Consider the following 22,023-nt stretch of genomic DNA (forward strand, 5'->3'; position numbering starts at 1 on the left):
TACTAGCCAGCAAACACAGAGGGTAGGGGCAGGAATCATCCAGAAGAACCTGCAGACACACACCCTGCGTGTCCCCACAGACCCCAGCAAGCTGGCCAGAAACATGACAGCTGTCACCACTAGATGCTGTCACCCTGAACACTGCAGGAGGCCACAACAAACTCCTACCTGCAAAACATTGACTCTCAGGCAGGAACACTGCCCAATGTGACCACACAAGACAGATCACCTGCTTAGGATCACCTCCAGCCTAGAGGACCACAGCACCCTATGCCAGCAGTTAGAAACTGTCAAAGCGGATTACAGCAGCTACAACACCTCTGCTACAGCCAGCATCCGAGCCTACATGAGAGGACGGAACAGGCCGAAAGGGAAGAAGACTTCAACGCAAAACTCTCCTTCCCCAGAAATCCGCATCACACTGTGAGTCATCACCTAAGCGCTACGGCCTTCTTCCGCCAAGATCATCTGATATCTGTGGAATTCAACCCATAAGGCCTACAGAGAACATAGCGCTGCCTCCATAAAGACTGTTTAACATCTTGCCTATCTCTGCACATCACAAAGAACTGACTCTGGAGGGTGCACCACAGCAGCAGATCTTCAGCAGAGACTCAGCAGATGTTAAAGCCTGCCGGGAACAGCCAAGCACCAGACAGGATGCCCTGAGACAACATGGGGCTGAAAGACAGCGCCCCGTGGAAACCCAGCTGGTAACCTAGGAGCCACTGACCCGTTCCGGCCCAACAGTCATCGAGTAATTCATCTCAATACCATGGACGACACCTCTCCAGAGAGCAAAACAGTGCAACTACGTCTGAGCCAGCAGAGATCCTGAGGACATCAAAGGAGCTGATTCCACAAGAAACCTCAACAGGAGGATGTGAAAATCCAAATCAGGACATGCAAATATGCTAAGGTTTGAATTACATCAAGTCATGATTCATTCGGCGGTACGAATACAAACAAAGCCTGAATTAAACTTGCCTATTTAACAATTACAGATTATTTAAAAATGGCAAGAGTGACAACATATAACCTAGATATTTAGATATATTTATAGAAAAGGACAGTTTAGTGTAGTTTTGTCACAGAAGATTCTCTGGATAAATCATAGGTCTTAAGTTCCAGGTGAGAAAACAGAGAGACTTTTCACATCTCCTTTGCTTGCTTTGAAGCTTAGGAGTCGTAAATATCCCATGGAGAAACAAAAGGTTATCAACACTTTCATTGAGGGCACCAACCTAAATCTCTAAATCCAGGCCTCCTTTGGAGTCAGGTCTGGCTTTAGTCTTTTGATGTTGATATCAAGAAGGGGGGGGGGGGTTATGGCTTTTCTTTTAATGATCCAGGCACTAAACCAGTATAATGCTGTTGACAATATCTTACAGAATACCAAATCCATCCAAGGTACACAAACCTTGTTTGTATATACTGTACGTTTCACAAAGTAGATCCTAACAGAAACGTATGTTTGTCTTTGTCACAGACTCTCTGTCCTGCTACCATGTAAATAATGTAATTCTGTTCAGTTTTATATATTTCTTTCCTGTTGTACTGAATTGTTCAGTAAATATAATTGTTGTATATCGCTAATTACACACTATTTAACTGTTCTGTATTATATTAATTACATTAAGTGGGCTTCACATTTAAAACATTTTACAATGATTTATCCAATTTTAAATGATTGTTTTCAAAATGACAAAGACATAAGCCTTACTTCTTTAGGCATGTTGCTATTGCCAACATACACTGCCAGTACAATAGGTTAATGTGGAGATGCATATCTCAATTTATAATTCAAAATATGTTTATATTGCATCAGAATGCAAAGAAAAGAAATCAATCAAGACTGCTTTCTATTGACCAGAGGAATAGACAAAGTCTGAGTGACTTAAAATAAAAAAGCTTCATAAAACTGTCAGGCAAATACAGTGGGGAAAATGCAAAGGATTTCTTCTCAACTCAATAAACAAACTTAAATTCAGTGGTGACAACACACCCTGAAGCAGCTGTGTTTCTATCTCTGTACCATTGGATGGATCGCATGAATAATGTCCAGGACCCAAAATCAAAAGAAACCATTGTACTGAAGTAAAAACATTCATTGTAAAAAAAAAATGCTGATATCAATTAAAACCAGCATGACAAACACTGGGTATGATATAAAAATACTCTACAATTTAAATACATTACATTTGTATTCAATGTTCACAACACAATAATATTTATTTTATTTCATAACTGTATTTATTGGCATTACTGTAATAATAAATGAAGGTTGGATGTTTTCCTCATTAAAGCAAGGCCACGACACAAAACCTTTTCAAGTGGTCCTAAAAGTTCACTTTTATCTTTCTTTTGATTTTGGCCTTGAGATATGATCCAGACATGTTCATTCATGAAATTCACTCCATTGTGTGATATAAAACACAGCAGACAGCAACGAAAAGCCCTGTACAACACCTCCAACTGTTCAATCTCGTGAGCGGTGTGTGTCAGGTGTGTTATAAAACACTGTCCAACAGGTCAACAACATCAGCTGTCCTGTGGTGTTCCTGTTCCTCGTCAGAAATATGAAATATATGTTAATGTTCTTCACAATGAGTTCTAGGAGACAAATGCTCGCTGTCGTCTATATACAGATGCTGTTCTGGAATGATGCGGAGCTGGAATGCAGTCATCACACTGAAGCACTGGTGCATTCTGGATCAAGTCGTGTGTCACACTAGTGAAATACAAAAGAAACACATGACATTACCAGACATTAAACTACTTTTTTTCATATTGCTACATGACGTAATTGTTACGTCTATATAAATGCTGGGATGTTTCCAATCGTGATGATATTCTGGTATCTGGATATGGCATAAGTCATACAGTATTTAGAGTTTTGTTTGTTGACATATCGTGTCAGTCACAGTGATGGTTGTATCAACAACAATACTCACCAAACACACATCCGCTCCAGAGATTATGATTCATTGGTGATGGTGACTGTAGACGAGACATTCTCATCCTCTGAAACAAGCAGTTCACGATCTGTTTCACATAAAGCCAAACATCACAGAATGTAAAAATCCACTAGAATAAGGCAGTGAGCCGTTTGTGTCAAACCCAACAGAACTCGATAACACAGCACTTGAATACACTTACATGAACATAACACCATTATTAATTCAACTCATGATGTACATTTCTATGTAAACTTCTTTCTATTTGTGTTAATTTAACTACAATTTAAATCTGTACATCTCAGATATGATATACTTTAGTGTACTATACAAACTGTTTAAAGGAGCCGTATGTAACATTGACACCTAGTAGTTGAGCTTGGTATCACAGTCCAAATTCAAACTATTGGTGAGGGTTTTCCCCGCCCCTCCTTGTCCTCAGACTCCACACTCACAGGAGTGTAATGGAAAGCATCAACTCAATGCGCTACTTTCCCATTGTTTTTCTATACAAACACACGCGGCGTGCATGACATTTACGCTTGCGCCTCGTGTCTTTTGAAGCGACTCGCACACGAGCTCCACGTTTTTAAGACGCCGTGTAAAGTTACAAAAAAATACTTTTACATGCAGCGCTGCTCATCAATGTCAGATCCAAAAGCAGTGAACCAATCAGAAGAATTTGGAGGCGGGGCAAGCGCCTGTTTAGCAAGTTGGCATGACAACTGTTTTATTGGACGGAAACATGGCGGAGGAGACGTTCTAGGCTGCACTTGTGAAAAAAACATCTGAGCACTGAAAACGCGAGACGCGTTCTGTCTGAATGGCCCCTTACACTGTAAGTTTATCTGATCATTTATACTGTAGGTTTGCAGTGTTGTTTTTGTTTGCAAATAGAACTCAACCAGCAGCTCGTTTCAGAGGTCGCGTCCTCCGGAGGTCACATTTACGGGCAATACTGCCTTCTCGTATAAATAACCGTAATAAAATTGTGTACAACTCCTCGTAAGTTGTAAAATAATATAGTAATTTTTGCAAAGTAAGGGTGGAATGTGCTCTGACCCAGATCGTTTGTTTGCTGCAATATGCAGTGATTGTCACCAACGCTGTGGGTAAATCGTCAGTGGGCGGGGTCACAAAAAGAGACATTCCTGCACAGAACGCACATTTCAGAGTGGAATAACTGGCTATAGCATTGTTTTTTGGACAAACCAATATGTGAACTTAGCATGTTTCCTAAATGTCTAGGAACAAATAAAGGTATTGTTTTACAGACAGCACCTTTAATACACTAAAGCCAGTGAATTAGACACACTCTCTCTCTCCTTTCAAAGCCACTGTACTCCACAGTCTACCTTCCATTATAATGTCAGATACGAATAAAAACAGCAAACCTCAACAACGGACCCTTGTTAGCATCGACCTTGTAAATAAATACCTGTTTACAAAATGTATGCTCTCCTACTTGTAAGTTGCTTTGGATAAAAGCTTCTGCCAAATTAATAAATGTAAATGTAACTACAGTGATGCTTTAAAAGGCAACGGTCGCAAAATTCATGCAAGACAAACAAACATCTGACAAACTGATGCTTTCAGCTCTCCGTCTGCTGTGTATCAGCTGACCTGTGAACGTGCAAAATGACCGGCAAGCAGAAAGAAATCACAAAGACAAGAGTGCCACAACACATATTTACAGCAAGTATGCTACAGATGTTCTCATTCGCGTGTGCAGAAAGATTCCCCGTAGTGATGAACACCAAGTAAAACACGGCTCTCTGGAATACTTCGTTCTGATTGGTCAGTCTGAGGTCTGTACATGTAAGGGGAAATGTTGTTACAACAGAATAAACTCAGACAGGGCGAGTGCAGTACAGTATCACGCCTTAAAGCAGCTCCTCTTCTGTACAGCCATTCCATTCAGCCCGGTCTGCACCTTCACCTGAGCTAACACAACAGTACATGAACACTCATACACACCCCGCCTACACGGGATTGGCTGAACAGAATACAGAATCCGCTATTCTAGATCAAACAATAACACACACCATTCAAACTAGGGCTGCAGCTATCGATTCTTTTACTAATCGAGTATTCTATAGATTTTTCCATCGATTAATTGGCTATTCGGATAATAAGTACTTTTTCTTTATTAAAGAGCAATACTAAATGTACAAGAGAACATAAGACGGGTCTCTTAAAATGAACATAATTTGTGTTCTTTTTAGAAAAATGAACATATTTATTGCTGAAATTGCAAACATTAATATCTGCGAAAACTAAACCCATTTAGTACATTCCATTGCCATATTACATTCAAAATGCAATATAATACAAATATATAAATAAGAAACATGAATAAAAATAGAAAGAATCATTTCAAAGGTAAACAACTAACTTCAGCTTATGAACGATGCATTTAGTACATATAAATTAGTTTTAGTTTCTCTTTTTTACTATTAAATAGTAATATATTTGTCTACATAAAATACAGAGTTAACCGTACTTTTATTTTGGCAGGATGTCGGAAGACGCTCATTTTTTAGTGCGTTAGCTTCACTCAGTAAAATGTTCTGAAATAAACTCTCAGAGCAACTGGAGATGAAGTTCATGTGTTCATGTCCTCATAAAGCGCAGTTCATTCATTCAGACACGCAGAACAGACAGATGGCATGTGTAGTAACAAAAATTGCCTCGATGATTTTTTGTATTCGGGTTACTCGAGGAATCGTTTCAGCCCTAGTTCAAATGCATAAAGCATGTTGGAGAGGTGGTCACGTGCATCTCACCTGCGTTCTCCTCGTCTGATCCACCGTCCTCAGTCCATTTCTCCTCATTGGCCAGTAGAGGGTTTTCAGAGTCATGCACGGTCCTCACAGGGAAGTAATGCCCATCACCTTCACTATAATGTGCATTCAACAACACACAAAAGGAGATTTGTTTATGTATGTGACTAAACTGTGCCATAGATTTAGAGCTTGACATATTTTTTTTGAATCCAGTGACGTTTTGAATCCAGTGAGCTGATGTTTAAGACAGATTTCATTCCTTGCATATCAACTCTTTTCTCCATTCATATACAGTACAAATATCATTTTGTGTTCTGTCTTTATTTCACCCGTGTGAATATGTAGTGCTGAAGCTTGCTGCCGTTTTGTATGAATCGGTGTGTTCACAGCTGACGTGTTGAGTTGGTTTTGAAACAAGCTCACCTTGTGAACACTGGCACAAACCAGAGCTTTTTATTTTCCCCAAACACCTGCTGGAGGTTTCTGCTGAGCCCAAGATGAAAGCCGTTCCTGTCAGGACCGTTCTGAAACACTGGTGCCGAAAACGCCTCTGGTCAACACAATCCAGAACACGGCACAGGTACGTTAGTCTAGCATATATACATCAAAGCTGAAAGATCTTACCAACATCACACGTTTTAATGTCATGCACATGAAAAGAGAAACAAGGAGTTATTATTAGGGTTGGGTATCGTAGGAATTTGAGCGATTCTGATTCTGCTTATCGATTCCAATTCTTATCGATTCCCAGTTTAGATTCCACAGTTGAATTAAAACATTTACATTTTTACATTTTTTTCTTCTTATTGACTACTTTTCAAACATACATATATACAGTATACAGTGAGGGAAATAAGTATTTGATCCCCTGCTGATTTTGTAAGTTTGCCTACTTACAAACAAATGAAGGGTCTATAATTTTTATGGTGGGTTTATTTTAACTGATAGACACAGAATATTAAAAAAAATCAGGGGAAAAAAATGTTATATAAAGGTTATAAATTGATTTGCATTTCAGTCAGTGAAATAAGTATTTGATCCCCAAGCAAAACATAACTTTGTACTTTGTGGAGAAACCCTTGTTGGCAAGCACAGAGGTCAGACATTTCTGATAGTTGGTCACCAGGTTTGCACATGTGTCCGGATACATTTAGTCCACTCCTCTGTCAATCTTTAAGGTTTCTTGGCTGTCGCTCAGCAAATTGGAGTTTTAGCCTCCTTCACAGAGGTTCTATAGGACTAGGGTCTAGAGACTGGCTAGGACATTTAATGTGCTTCTCCTTAAGCCACTATTTGGTTGTCTTGGCAATATGTTTTGCGTCTTTGTCATGTTAAAGGCTCATCCATGACCCATCTTCAGTGACCTAGTTAAGGGGAGGAGGTTCTCGTCCAAGATTTTACGGTACATGGGCCCGTCCCTCAGCCCCTCAATGCGGTGAAGTCATCCTGTATACCTGTAGCAGAGAAAAAGCCCTAAAGCAGAATGTTTCCAACACTGTGCTTCTCTGTAGACATGATGTTCTTGGGCTCATAGTCAGCATTTCTCTCCCTCCAAACACAGGAGTCCATTTTGGTCTCACAGCAGTGCCAGCACTTTCGCCAAAGCCTTTTCTGAATCATTTTTATGTTCATTGTCAAACTTAAGACGAGCCAGGCGGGCCTTCTTGGGCAGGAGGACCTTGCGGGTGCTTCAGGATTTCAGTCTACTGTGGCATAGCGTGTTACCAATGTGTTACCAATGTTTTGCTTGCTAACTGTGTTCCCAACTGTCTTGAAATCATTAACAGGCTTCTTCCGTGTAGTTCTGGGCTGATCTTTAACATTTCTCATGATCATCTTTACCCCATTGGGGAAATATTGCAGGGAGCTCCAGAACAAGGGCATTTGATAGTTATTTTGTATATCTTCTATTTCCAAATAATCACACCAACAGTTGTCTCCTTCTCACCAAGCTTCTGTCTGTAGCCTATTCAAGGTTTGTGCAGGTCTCCAATCTTGTCGCTGACATCCTTTAAAACCTATTTGGTCTGGACCATGGTGTTGGAGAGGTTGAACTGGAAGATACAGATTCTGTTGGCAGGCATCTTTTATATACATAACAAGCTGATTTAGGAGTACTTTCTTAAAGTGACAGGACTAATCTGTGGTCCATATAGGCACATAACCAATCTGTGGAGCCAGAATTCTTGCTAGTTGGTAGGGGATCAAATACTTATTTCACTGACTGAAATGCAAATCAATTTATAACCTTTATATAACATTTTTTTCCCCTGATTTTTTTTAATATTCTGTGTCTATCAGTTAAAATAAACCCACCATAAAAATTATAGACCCTTCATTTGTTTGTAAGTAGGCAAACTTACAAAATCAGCAGGGGATCAAATACTTATTTCCCTCACTGTATATATATATACTGTATATATGAGCACCGTTTTGTGTATACAGGTGCATCTCAATTAAGTAGAATATTGTGAAAAAGGTCAATATTTTTTGTCACTCATTTCAGAAAGTGAAACTCATATATTATATAGATTCATTACACATAGAGTGAAATATTTCAAGCCTTTATTTCTTGACATTTGGATGATTATGGCTAACAGATAATGAAAACCCAAAATTCAGTGTCTCAGACAATTAGAATATTACATAAGATCAATAAAAAAGGATATTTTAAACAGAAATGTCAGGCTTCTGAAAAGTATGTTCATTTCTATGCACTCAATATTTGGTTGGGCTCCTTTTGCCTGAATTACTGCATCAATGCGGCGTGGCGTGGAGGCGATCAGTCTGTGGCACTGCTCGGGTGTAGTGGAAGCGGCCTTCAGCTCATCTGCATTGTTGGGTCTGGTGTCTCTCATCATAGAGTCTTCTGTGGGGTTCAGGTCAAGCGGGTTTGCTGGCCAATCAAGCACAATACCACCATGGTCATTGAACCAGCTTCTGGTACCTAAACACAGTGGACCAACACCAGCAGATGACATGGCACCCCAAACCATCACTGACTGTGGAAACTTTACACTGGACCTCAAGCAACGTGGATTCTGTGCCTCTCCTCTCTTCCTCCAGACTCTGGGACCTTGATTTCCAAATGTAATGCAAAATTTACTTTCATCTGAAAAGAGGACTTTGGTCCACTGGGTTTTCTGAAGTCCACAGTCAACGCAGCCATCTACCAGGACATTTTACAGCACTTCATGCTTCCTTCTGCTGACCAGCTTTATGGAGATGCTGATTTCATTTTCCAGCAGAACTTAGCACCTGCACACACTGCCAGAGGTACCAAGAGCTGCTTCAATGACCATGGTGTTACTGTGCTTGATTGGCCAGCAAACCTGCCTGACCTGAACCCCACAAAGGCTCTATGATGAGAGACACCAGACCCAACAATGCAGATGACCTGAAGGCCGCTACGAGGGATGCACCGGCCGATACCAAGCTCATGTACTCATACTCGTAATGACACACCGATACCTCACGTGACATACATGGAGCCCTATGATTTCCGCAATGCGGAAAACGTGGATGGAATCGAGGATGGCGATCCGTCAAAATAAAAGTCCGGTTAACTTAAACAAACGCTCTAATACACTCACATTTTACCACACCACCCCCCTTGAATTTTTATGATTTGACCACAGAGTATATCATTTATTTTAGTAAACTGAAGTAAATGTGCTAGTAAAATTGTGCTACTTATCATAAAAAATAGAACTTGATTAAAAAATAGTACTTAAATTTAAGTAGACCTAAAAACAAAAGAAAATGTACGAGTAAGATACTGGTTTATTAACATAATTGTACATTATACAGGCATCGGTATCGGCGAGTACCAGAAAAAAAGTATCGGTATCGGTGCATCCCTAGCCGCTACCACAGCAACCTGAGCAATGCCACAGACTGATTCTGTTTAAAATATCCTTTTTTTATTGATCTTATGTAATATTCTAATTGTCTGAGACACTGAATTTGGGGTTTTCATTATCTGTTAGCCATAATCATCCAAATGTCAAGAAATAAAGGCTTGAAATATTTCACTCCATGTGTAATGAATCTATATAAGATATGGGTTTCACTTTCTGAAATGAATGACAATAAATATTGACCTTTTTCAAGATATTCTACTTAATTGAGATGCACCTGTATACACATAGCAACCATGGATTTAATACAATTTGTATCACCAAAGTTTGTGGTTCCTGTGCTTTACTGCACATACTATAGTGAAACTATGCTTATTATAGTAAAATATGGCTTTTATTGAGATATCAGCAGATCACAAGTGCATAACATAACACATGTGAATTTCTGAAAATATGCACACAAGAACTGATAAGAGGAACTGAAATTTGAATTTCAAGTATCCGATTCCTAACCTTTCGATTCCGAATTGGAATTAATTTTCGATGATGATATGACAAGTGAAGGAACGGCTTCCTCACCTAACGTGGATCTGTTTTTAGCCACCAGCCAACAGTGGTAACCAAACAGAAACACGAGACTGACAAAAAACATGAGAGCCACAAACAACAGGAACAGCACGTGGAATTTGGCCGATGCGTTGGGAAGATCTCCCTAACAAACACAAACAACATGTTAGAAATGATGCCCGAACAATTGGAGCATGTCAACCCGAAAACAGCTTTGAATGACACAATTCTCTTGAGCGCTGATGTTTTATGAAAGAGAGATATGATTCTAAATATATTTTGTTCACATGTTTAAACAGCCTTTAGTCCACAGTCACAGGTCATGATGATGCGCTGCTGCTGCTGGTGTTTCGCTCTCAAACTAGACAGCAGACATCCCAGTGAATGATATAGACAAATGTTTTTGCTGCAGCTCTGAATATTAACGGTTTTCTCTCACACATGGTGATGTAAGAAGATAACACGATGACATTTTAACAACAAGTTATTGGTTTGCGTTCAAATGAAGAATGGAAGTGATGAGAGGACATTCAGCGAGTAAATGACTCTTTTTGGGTGAACTATTCCTTTAAAGACTGGATGTGGCATTCAGGTTGATTAACGTTATGAAAGCCATCCATTGAACTGAACTGTTTTCAGGTCCTTTCAGTTTTTTTTTTACCATGTTTTCGACATTAAGGCTTTGCTGACCTGAGTTGAGTTTCGAGACCAAACTACTGTACGTGCTGACACTCACCACCCAGAACTTGATGAAGTACTGAAACACTGTCGATGCTACAAACACACAGTACAGCATAGAGTAAGACAAGAAGAGCAAGAAGAACTTGTAGTTGGAGAAGCCGACACAATTGTTCACCCTGAGGAAACAACATACACACACGTCACCTTTCAAACGGATCAAAACATAATAAGATGAATTCATAACAAACTGGTGGTTTACCATGGACAGTGATGATCCATTTTCAAAACACATCTACAGAACACAGGAGCACAATCAGGTCACGTGGTTTAACTTGAATTAAATCAAGTCCAGGTTGTGTTTTGTGGACAGAGATCTGCTTTCAGGCAGACAGGACTTACGTTTCACAGACGGAGCAGTGGTGACAGCGGTCTGGCTTTAACACCTGACAGCGATCACAGAACCTGATAGCTGAAGACATGGAGATAAAGAAGCGTTCACATCCGATCACTCGGCTAAATGACTACAGAGCACATGCACGCTGTAAAGACAGCTGACTTAGGAGTGTGAGACTACTGTTCAAAAGTACAACCTTAAAGGTCTTTGCACATACAGTCCGAAATGTTCGTAAAAGCGTTTTTCCGTATTTGGCGCTGGTTTGCACGCTGTCTCTGAATTGTCAAAACGCCTCCCAAAATGCTTGCTACGGATGCGAAAAACGCAGAAAAAAATCAAACCCAGTCCGAATCTTTTTATGACGGACGAAAATATCGGAGCCAGTGTGTAAATGTGATTGACACAACGTGAGGCCGTATTTATTTTTTATCATGCAGAAATTTCAGATGCAAATTTCGGACTCAATGTGCAATGGGCTTTACGCTGTTGCTGTTTGTCATTTTTGTGCCAGGTCACTTAAACACAAGCGTACAGTTTTCAGGAAAATCATCTGGTAAATATTGCCTTTGCATATTTAACAAGAATCTGAGAAACCACTTGACATTTCACATTAAAGGCAGCTAGTAAAGGTGAAGGTGTACCTCCTGACTGAGCGCGTGTGAAAAGAGGAAGTTTCTTAGCGATATCGGCAAGAATCTGCTTCTGAACATCTGGCCTCTCCTCCAACTCGTATCTTTCCTTATCCGTGTACGATAGCTGAAACTGAAGTGCAGAAACACCTCATCACACCGACATCATCACAGAACGGAAACTGTCTCATGTTGATAATCTTCCCTTGACATCTAACAACCCTTATACCATGGTCTGTTTGAATGCTGGATTCTGATTAGCTTGAAGGTGTGCATTAAAACCCTTTAACGCACAGGTACCTCCAGTCAGTTTGATTACATTTCAAATGAACTGACAAAATAACCGCCATTTTCACCTGTTTGATCTAAAATGACACTGTAAACATCAATCAAAGCTTTAACTTGGCAAATGACCGTGCTATAAGCGGGATAATCCACAGCTTCGCGTCGGGTGGTTCTCGGCCTTCACGTCGTGCATTAAAACCCTTTAACGCATGGCTAGCTGTGGATTATCCCTTACATAATACTAGGGCTGCAACAACTAATCGACAATAATCAATAATGAAATTCGTTGTCAACGAATTTCATTATCGATTAGTTGGTCTGTGACGTCACTTGACGTCACGCAGTTATAAATCAAGCGCGTCTTCTTCCCTTTTAAAATTACCATTTTAGACGTGTCTCTCCGTGCAGCATGAGCTGCGCAGTTTTAAAGTCAGACGTGTCTCTCCGTGGATGCATCTCTTCATGCAGCGCGAGATGCGCAGTTTTAAAGTCAGACATGTCTCTCAGTGCTGCACGAGGTGCGCAGTTTTAAATTCACACGTGTCTCTCAGTGCTGCACGAGGTGCGCAGTTTTAAAGTCACACGTGTCTCTCAGTGCTGCACGAGGTGCGCAGTTTTAAAGTCACACGTGTCTCTCAGTGCTGCACGAGGTGCGCAGTTTTAAAGTCACACGTGTCTCTCAGTGCTGCACGAGGTGCGCAGTTTTAAAGTCACACGTGTCTCTCAGTGCTGCACGAGGTGCGCAGTTTTAAAGTCACACGTGTCTCTCAGTGCTGCACGAGGTGCGCAGTTTTAAAGTCACACGTGTCTCTCAGTGCTGCACGAGGTGCGCAGTTTTAAAGTCACACGTGTCTCTCAGTGCTGCACGAGGTGCGCAGTTTTAAAGTCACACGTGTCTCTCAGTGCTGCACGAGGTGCGCAGTTTTAAAGTCACACGTGTCTCTCAGTGCTGCACGAGGTGCGCAGTTTTAAAGTCACACGTGTCTCTCAGTGCTGCACGAGGTGCGCAGTTTTAAAGTCACACGTGTCTCTCAGTGCTGCACGAGGTGCGCAGTTTTAAAGTCACACGTGTCTCTCAGTGCTGCACGAGGTGCGCAGTTTTAAAGTCACACGTGTCTCTCAGTGCTGCACGAGGTGCGCAGTTTTAAAGTCACACGTGTCTCTCAGTGCTGCACGAGGTGCGCAGTTTTAAAGTCACACGTGTCTCTCAGTGCTGCACGAGGTGCGCAGTTTTAAAGTCACACGTGTCTCTCAGTGCTGCACGAGGTGCGCAGTTTTAAAGTCACACGTGTCTCTCAGTGCTGCACGAGGTGCGCAGTTTTAAAGTCACACGTGTCTCTCAGTGCTGCACGAGGTGCGCAGTTTTAAAGTCACACGTGTCTCTCAGTGCTGCACGAGGTGCGCAGTTTTAAAGTCACACGTGTCTCTCAGTGCTGCACGAGGTGCGCAGTTTTAAAGTCACACGTGTCTCTCAGTGCTGCACGAGGTGCGCAGTTTTAAAGTCACACGTGTCTCTCAGTGCTGCACGAGGTGCGCAGTTTTAAAGTCACACGTGTCTCTCAGTGCTGCACGAGGTGCGCAGTTTTAAAGTCACACGTGTCTCTCAGTGCTGCACGAGGTGCGCAGTTTTAAAGTCACACGTGTCTCTCAGTGCTGCACGAGGTGCGCAGTTTTAAAGTCACACGTGTCTCTCAGTGCTGCACGAGGTGCGCAGTTTTAAAGTCACACGTGTCTCTCAGTGCTGCACGAGGTGCGCAGTTTTAAAGTCACACGTGTCTCTCAGTGCTGCACGAGGTGCGCAGTTTTAAAGTCACACGTGTCTCTCAGTGCTGCACGAGGTGCGCAGTTTTAAAGTCACACGTGTCTCTCAGTGCTGCACGAGGTGCGCAGTTTTAAAGTCACACGTGTCTCTCAGTGCTGCACGAGGTGCGCAGTTTTAAAGTCACACGTGTCTCTCAGTGCTGCACGAGGTGCGCAGTTTTAAAGTCACACGTGTCTCTCAGTGCTGCACGAGGTGCGCAGTTTTAAAGTCACACGTGTCTCTCAGTGCTGCACGAGGTGCGCAGTTTTAAAGTCACACGTGTCTCTCAGTGCTGCACGAGGTGCGCAGTTTTAAAGTCACACGTGTCTCTCAGTGCTGCACGAGGTGCGCAGTTTTAAAGTCACACGTGTCTCTCAGTGCTGCACGAGGTGCGCAGTTTTAAAGTCACACGTGTCTCTCAGTGCTGTACGAGGTGCGCAGTTTTAAAGTCACACGTGTCTCTCAGTGCAGCGCGAGATGCACAGTTTTAATGTCACACTTGTCTCTCAGTGCAGCGCGAGGTGCAAAGTTTTAAAGTCAGACGTGTATCTCTGTGGTTGCGTCTCTCCGTGCGGCACAAGTTGCGCAGTTTTTAAGTCCGACGTGTTCTGAATGCATCTCTTCAAGTTGCGCAGTTTTAAAGTTTAAAGGGGAGAGGTGTTTAAATGACAAAATTAAAGATTATATTAGTAAAACCCAATTTGTGGCGTTTGCACTATGCAAAGTACATAATAGGCTAAATACCCTGATTTGGTGGTTTATTTAGTTCAGAGGTGGGTAACGAAGTACATTTACTTGAGTACTGTACTTAAGTACACTTTTTGAGTATTTGTACTGAAGTATTAATTTTTCTGTTTACTTTTTACTGCACTTCACTACATTTGAATGACAAATATCTCACTTTTCATGGCACAAAAAAATGATTTCCTTGGCCGACCCTCCCCTCGCTCCCACGTTTGGGAGAGACTATTGTCAGTTGCTTCTAATATGACACACATGAATCAACTCACCAGGTGTGTTAATTATGGAGACATTCACAACATTTTGGGAGAAGGCCAATGAGTTCAGTTGTGTATACTTTTCCCATATCTGATTTACTTATTATAAGCAAAAGATGTAATTACATTTACATCCGATTCATCGAAAAAATAATCGTACAACTAATCGATTATCAAAATAATCGTTAGTTGCAGCCCTACATATACACAAGTGTGTGACACAAACCTTTTTAGATGGTGTGGAGGGTGGTGTGAAGATGGCCTTCCAATAGGTCCACCAGAACATGATAAAGCACATATGGAATGTCAACAGATAGGTCGCTGCCGAGAAGATGACACCACATCATGAATACAGAATATTATCATGATAACAACATCTGCACACTACAGATTCATGTTGCAGCAAATAAAATCTATGTATAATCTTACAATGAATAAGAGGTTTGAATGAACATAACATGACATAAATAAAAAACACTATTACCATGTACCGTTTAATCGTTTAGGCTCTGATATGTGATGACGTAGAGAAGTTAGTGAGAAGAACACTTACCCCTCTCGACGTTATTGCGGAGAGTAACTGAAATGCAAACGAGATCAATGTGAGAAACGTGTGTCTCAAAACTAACTGTGTTCCCAGCAGTTTCAGTTCACTTGATTTTTTGGACGGTTTAAAACACAGCCAGTGTAAACACAGATTGAGTCCAGATTCAGAACATAACGTTAGTCCTCTCTTGAGCTACATCACAAACCGACTGTTGCTGTTTAAAATAGCATCATACACATCATACGCTGACATAAATCTGGTTGGATTCCTGACACTTCCGTATTATTACAGCCTAGTAGCTACAACCATCGGCCTAATTCAGTCAAAGCCAATGTGAAGGTAAACTCACCAATACACAGCTCAAAGACATACGCGTAATAAGACCAGAGCACGACACATGAGATGATGATGACGGGAATCCAGGAGAAAATCCTCTGACAGCATCTCAAACCTCGAGAGAGAGCCATGATCAACCTCAAGCCATCTTTACCCGCTCTGTCATCCGCCAAACAGCCTGCGCCTGCCGAACGCCGATCACCTGCTCGGTCATCTGCTACACAGCCTGGCTGCTGTCATCTGCGGATTCATTGATTCATAGTCGAGTTTAATACAACTTCAGTGCTTTTTAAAAACATTATTCAGCAGTAAACCAGATTTACACTAATCTGTTAAATAGAGTCTTGAAAAAACATACATTTGCGAGTTACTTTTTTACGTGGGTTGAAACTAATTCCCTTTAAGAAGAGTCTCCCCACTAGGTGGCGATATTTACAACGCCTCCGGGCAGCTATATCAGTCATACTGCAGTTAAACTGCGGTAGTAGATTGGTCTAATTGAAATGTTAAAAGTAAGACTGATTAGTCCTAACTGATGGCTAGTCAGTGAGACTAGTGGTTAAGTCTTAATTTAGCAGCCCAGCTAACAATTTTTGGTTCCCAGAATTTTTGGTTTCTTTACGTAAATAGAACGTTAGTTTAGGTTAGTAAAACGTTACTCTAACGTTAGGATTACGTTCCCCTAACGTTATTATAACGTTATTATTACGTTTTTCCGCTAACGTTACTCTAATGTTCCCCTAACCTTAAATTATTATGGTATTAATATTTGTGCATTTGTTAATCTATTCCTAAATAAACCATATGTGTATATAAAGAAATAATCAGTCGACCATTTAATTGTGAATGTATTTTTATTTAACAATAAGTTATAACGTTATCAACAAACAAATAAACAAACAATCTTCTACAACATATTTACTATTATAACTTTAAGGACTAATGACAAAATAACTCTTCTTGTCTTCCATCTTCTTCTACCACAGTCATCTGTAACAAAAGAAATAAAAATACAGCTTGAGTTACGAGATTAAACAAATAAGATAAAACAATAGATGGGGTAAATAATTACGATTAAATCAAACTTTAAGATATACACAAATAAACGTAAAAGTCTGAATTAAAACGCATTTGTCATTTCAAATGAAGTTAAATATTATTGTATGAGAGATTAATATTTTATAATGTTATTATATAACAGAACGTTTTTTACTGAAATCAATATCTTATGCACTAAAAATGTCTTAATGTTAATTTTGGTGAGTTTAACATTTCCCTACGGCTTTTCTTTTAACTTAACTTTTATTAATCACTAGATGTCGTTGTTAAACAGGGTATTTACAGGGCGCTTGCTGGTAATAAAGTTTCCTGACATTTACCTTGATTAAATGATCTCATAGTCAAATAAATAAGTAAATAAGTATTTTGCATCAGTTTCAGTGACATAATTTATATTAATCTCGAAATAAACTGCAATGAGGGTTGGTACTGTAGTTACCATTTTTGAGTGCGGTGTGGGGCAAATTTCAAGGCCAGTGCAATTACGTCCTCCACCTCAGCTGTTCTTAGTGCCTTAAAAGATTTCTGTGTTGCTCCTAAAATAGAATAAAATAGAACCCTTTTCAAAACACAATAGAAAATGTAATGGATTTAATTATTGCAGCCTATTGGTTTTAACAGAACTATATCTTATCTGCATGTGATGGATTCTGTTGGCGGGATGTTAAATCTTATTGGAATAATGCCAAAAACACACCACAAAAAGCTAATGATTCATAATGGTATTTGTGATCGTTTCTACTGGATTTCTATAGTTTTTTTCAGCAGTGTATGGAAGGATAAAACGTATTTTAGGCTATGTAATACGCAAAAGTTAATTTTATTATCTTTTTAAACCCGATTGATTGTCGGTTAGAATAAAACTTTCCTATAATGACGGAGTACATTCTGAGGTCTAGGAAGGCAAGCATCGATCTTTTCCCCCGCAGGCTGTATGCACCCAGGACTTCATTGGTGGCCACCTTACGTAACATCTTTAGGACAGCTGCCCCCGGATTTATTTGCGCCTCCAACTGAGCGTAAGTAGTTCATCTGAAAATATTGTGGCGAGTCCCCCATTGCACAATCAGCGTCGCCATGGAAACGCCGGCAATCAGAGACACACACCTGCCGGTCGTCAGCACCTGTTCCCAATTCACGAAGAGGCCATAGTTGCCAAGTCCGCTTATAATACGCGACCTTGGGCTTCTTTTTCTGTCAAGTCGCGTTAAAAAATCACTTGTCGCGGGTTGCGGGTTTTGGGGCATATTTTAAAAAATATGGTAGCTTGCTCTGAATCTGACAAGCAACTTTGTTTCTTTACATCTATGGTCGCTGTTTTGTTCAATCCATTAACACTGTCTGCCCACAGCTAGGCTTTTTGGACTACATGCGGCAGAGCATAACATCACAGCACCGCGAGAGCTATTTGAAATCATACAGAGACGTCTACTGTCGATCACTCTCGCGGTACTATGATGTCACGCGCCGATTGGTCTGCGCGGCGCCGCAGGAGGTCACACAACATGTCTAAGCACGTAAAACAACATAGAGAAGCCAAGAATGTTACAGTGGTCTCTTCACGTAATCATCGGCGCTCTTTGTGTAATCGGAGGTAAATATCATACTAAACAGATGAAATATTCACTTAAAGATAAAAAGCATTTTATAACCGGGCTACATCATTAAAAATGATGTAATGTGGATGATAATAAAGGATGAAATGTGAAAATGAACGAAACGGTCAGATCTGATCACGGTGCAGCAAAGGGGGTAGGGAGGGATGACCCTATTTATTCAGGCCCGGATTAAGAATTCAGGGGCCCCTGGGCACAAGTGTCTTGTAGACCCCCCCCACATACATAAATTCATTTTTCTAAGAATAAAAGGGCAGACTTTGTCAATGATTATACTATAAGAGTAATTTGTCCATTTGTTCAACTTTATTTGTGTAACAAGCACTTCGCGACTCACGTTCTTATGTAAGCGTGTAATGGTAAACGGCATTAACGAATATTAGTTATACTGTTACGAGTCTGTGTAAGTAAACATTTTGCAATGTATGTAAAAGCACTCTGGATTTTCTAATAACTTAGGCTAAAAGTCAGTAAATTAAGGCAGATAGACCTGATCAACATCAATATAAAATTAATTATTGGCGAAGACACACCAAATACATGTAAAAAAAACTCTTACCTTTTTAAGATTTTAAAGACAACCGTGAGGGTATTCTAACTTAACCTATCTTATATTCACAACAAAGCCGTTCTCATTTACATCTTTTCAGTTTCTATAAAAAGCAGCGATTTTGGCTATATTCTTTCACACAGCCTCTGTCATGGTAACCATGTGCATATTTACAGACGAAATGGGTTCATGTTTACACATTCAAACAGTGGATAACAGTGACAGGTTGTTGGAAATGCTGTTTTGTACTCATTTCATTCAGGAGTCACCTGTGGAATGTGCTGCTTCTTCCTGCCGCTCAATGAGACGATCCCTGCGCAGGGAAAGAGAGACCTTGCGCTCGCGGGGGACATTTTCCCACTGAAAGCTAAAGTTTATCGGAAAGTCGCTTGATTTATCGCATTGTGCTTCTGGACAAAAGCTGCTAAAGGGCTTGTAAAAGTTACTAAATCAAGAGACAGACTTGCGTACGTTAGAAACACGGTTTTGTGTGCGCACTTGCGTGTGTGCGGCCAGAGAGGCACACGACAGAATGAATATAGCGAAAACATTTTCTCCCCCTTTCTTGGGCCCCAAGCACGCATGGGCCCCTGGGCCTGTGCCCATAATGCCCATTGGATAATCCGGCCCTGTATTTATTAGGCTATAAGGTAAACATCAAACATTTTTATTGTATTAAATAAATGTATTGATCATTGCAGAGTATAATTAAAAAAAGTATACATCCAATGCATATAGTTCAGTTTTACTTCATTATAAATGTGTGGCTGTTACAGCTACATTAAGTGGTCATTATATCTTCTCCTTTTCCATCTCTCCAGGCCTATACTGCTCACAGCAGAGATTTGCAATTAATTTTTGTAAAATAATTTATGTTTGTGTTTTTCAAACAGGGTAGTGTCAGTTTAAAATGACCCAGGCTCGTTCATTAATAATAAATAATTGATAATAAATTACACTGATGATCATAAATAATGTAATAATGTTGGGCTTGTTTTGCGCTTGTTTTGGAGCTGCAGTTGCTTATTTGTCTTGCAAAAGTTGGCAACACTGGAAGAGGCATAAAAGCCAGGGAACAGGAGAAGAGGGTGAGATACAACTCCACATGAATCGGAGGCGAACGTTGTGTGTTTTCTCCCCTCATAGAGACCGACGGCTGACGACCGGACATCTTTCAAGAGCACCCCGGGAACTCACGAACACAAGGGACGGAACACGGAAGCACCACATTCTTGGACTCACATTTTCACGTTTGTTGCAGTGTCTACTAATAAATCACCCTCTGGGGCTTTTGTGAACCTCGTCTGTGTCCGTATCGTTGCTTTCTTTCCTCGCCACAATATATAAACAAAGATGATGATGCATCATTTCTCTGGAATAGCCTACTTGATTCTAATGGAGTGTAGCTTAGTAGGCTACTTACAAATAAATTAAATATAAATATGCCATTTCATTTCCAATATTTAATAATATTCAGGATTTCATGTGCTAAGTGTAGTTGTGTAATAAGCGGGATAATGTACATCCACCCAGGAAACCTATAGGATTTTTGATTCCTGAAGGCCCAGTGAGTCCATTTGCAGTAATCCTGTAGGATAGCATGAAAAAAAAACACAGAACGGGTACATTCTTGCAGAACTTCTGTAGGATTCTTGCAGGAGTCCAGTAAAAATGCTGAAAACCAAGAAAAGGTGGAGGCCTAATACATTTACATTTAGTCATTTAGCAAACGCTTTTATCCAAAGCGACTTACAGGTGAGGGAAACAATAGAAGCAACATAAGGACAACAAAAAGCATAAGTGCAATAAAACTGGTCTCACAAAGCCTAACTCGGTATACAGAGCTAAGTTTATTTTTTATATAGAAAGAGTAGAAAAGAGATAGAAGTCAGAACTGATCAGTCAGGTGTTGACGGAAGAGATGTGTTTTCAGACGGTTCTTAAAGATGGCCACAGGATCTTGTAGCAGCGGGCAGATCATTCCACAAATGTGGAACCGATCCAGAGAAGGTAGGCTATGTGAGAGATAATATAAATTTTATCATACAGATCGTCATGGTTGGGCGGAAATTTCTTATTTTCATATTTTAACATTTGTATGTTTTTGTAAATTATTACTTTTGGTCACCCTTTACGTCTGTCCAGGGTTTGGGAAATATTTAACCAATGAAAACTATCTGAAAGAGCTTGAAACTAAGCATGGGGTCCTTGAACTGTCAGTAAAACCTCCCCCATCCTCTTCTGTAAATAAAGTGCTGCGCGCATTTTGGAGCATCTCTGTCATGAACATGCGATCTCCCCAACACACACACAAACACGGACCTTTACCACTCCAGCCCCAATCCCCTATTTCTTTACAATTCGACCACTGTATATATTGCTGTATTTATTACCATATTTGTCCTTTTTTCTTTGCTTTCCAGGATCCTATCGAATTGTTTTAACTCATCTATAGTCTGGCAGGGCCCATTTTCCAGGAAGTCCATCTCTGCCACAACCCCCGGCACAGTGAGAATCCGCCTCTGCATAGACAGAATGTCCTGCCAATTTTCACACAGCTCTTGCAATTTCTGCAAGACATTTGTGCGGTAGTCTAAGGAGAAATGAAACAATCAGGTCTTTGATGTGTATGCATGTTTGTGACAGAGCTGTTACTACTAATACTACTCTTTGTTAGTTCTTCGGATGAAGCCGGTGGCTCTCTCAAGAGTAGATCGGACACTGCTATGGCATCAAACAAAATGTGTTTTAAAACTGATTGATTTATAAATGTATCAAAATAAAATTGTGGTACACACCTTGATGTGGACTCTGACAATTGTGCTTCCGCTGTAAATGTATTTATTTATTTTTAATAGAGTTGCATGCATATAGATATTGAACATGTTTTTTAACAATAAAACATTAAAAAACGTCCCCCTACAGAATAAATCAGGAGATCTTTGTTTTTCTTGATA

The 22,023-nt window shown here is 40.4% G+C and overlaps 1 protein-coding gene across 1 annotated transcript; it reads right to left on the reverse strand.

The window, feature by feature from the left end:
- Positions 1–1,314: 1,314 nt before the first annotated feature.
- zdhhc15b (zinc finger DHHC-type palmitoyltransferase 15b) lies at positions 1,315–16,041 on the reverse strand. The gene is made up of 12 exons (XM_057349137.1): positions 15,855–16,041; positions 15,512–15,538; positions 15,185–15,279; positions 11,887–12,007; positions 11,251–11,320; positions 11,111–11,143; positions 10,907–11,027; positions 10,183–10,315; positions 6,167–6,293; positions 5,744–5,856; positions 2,955–3,045; positions 1,315–2,731 (listed from the first exon to the last, which is right to left on the reverse strand). The coding sequence occupies exons 1-11, from the start codon at positions 15,970–15,972 to the stop codon at positions 2,978–2,980; spliced, it is 1,026 nt and encodes a 341-aa protein (XP_057205120.1). The 5' UTR covers positions 15,973–16,041; the 3' UTR covers positions 1,315–2,731; positions 2,955–2,977.
- Between the last annotated feature and the right edge of the window lie 5,982 nt (positions 16,042–22,023).

Source organism: Triplophysa rosa, linkage group LG13 (assembly GCF_024868665.1).
Source record: "Triplophysa rosa linkage group LG13, Trosa_1v2, whole genome shotgun sequence".
Taxonomy (NCBI): domain Eukaryota; kingdom Metazoa; phylum Chordata; class Actinopteri; order Cypriniformes; family Nemacheilidae; genus Triplophysa; species Triplophysa rosa.

Bases quoted from the DNA above. Each gene is read 5' to 3' on its own strand.
- zdhhc15b (XM_057349137.1), bottom strand. From the start codon at position 15,972: ATGGCTCTCTCTCGAGGTTTGAGATGCTGTCAGAGGATTTTCTCCTGG. The intron at 15,539-15,854 runs GTGAGTTTACCT...TTTGCATTTCAG, and splicing joins TGTCTTTGAGCTGTGTATTG to TTACTCTCCGCAATAACGTC. The intron at 5,857-6,166 runs GTGAGCTTGTTT...TGCACATTATAG, and splicing joins TTTGTGCCAGTGTTCACAAG to TGAAGGTGATGGGCATTACT.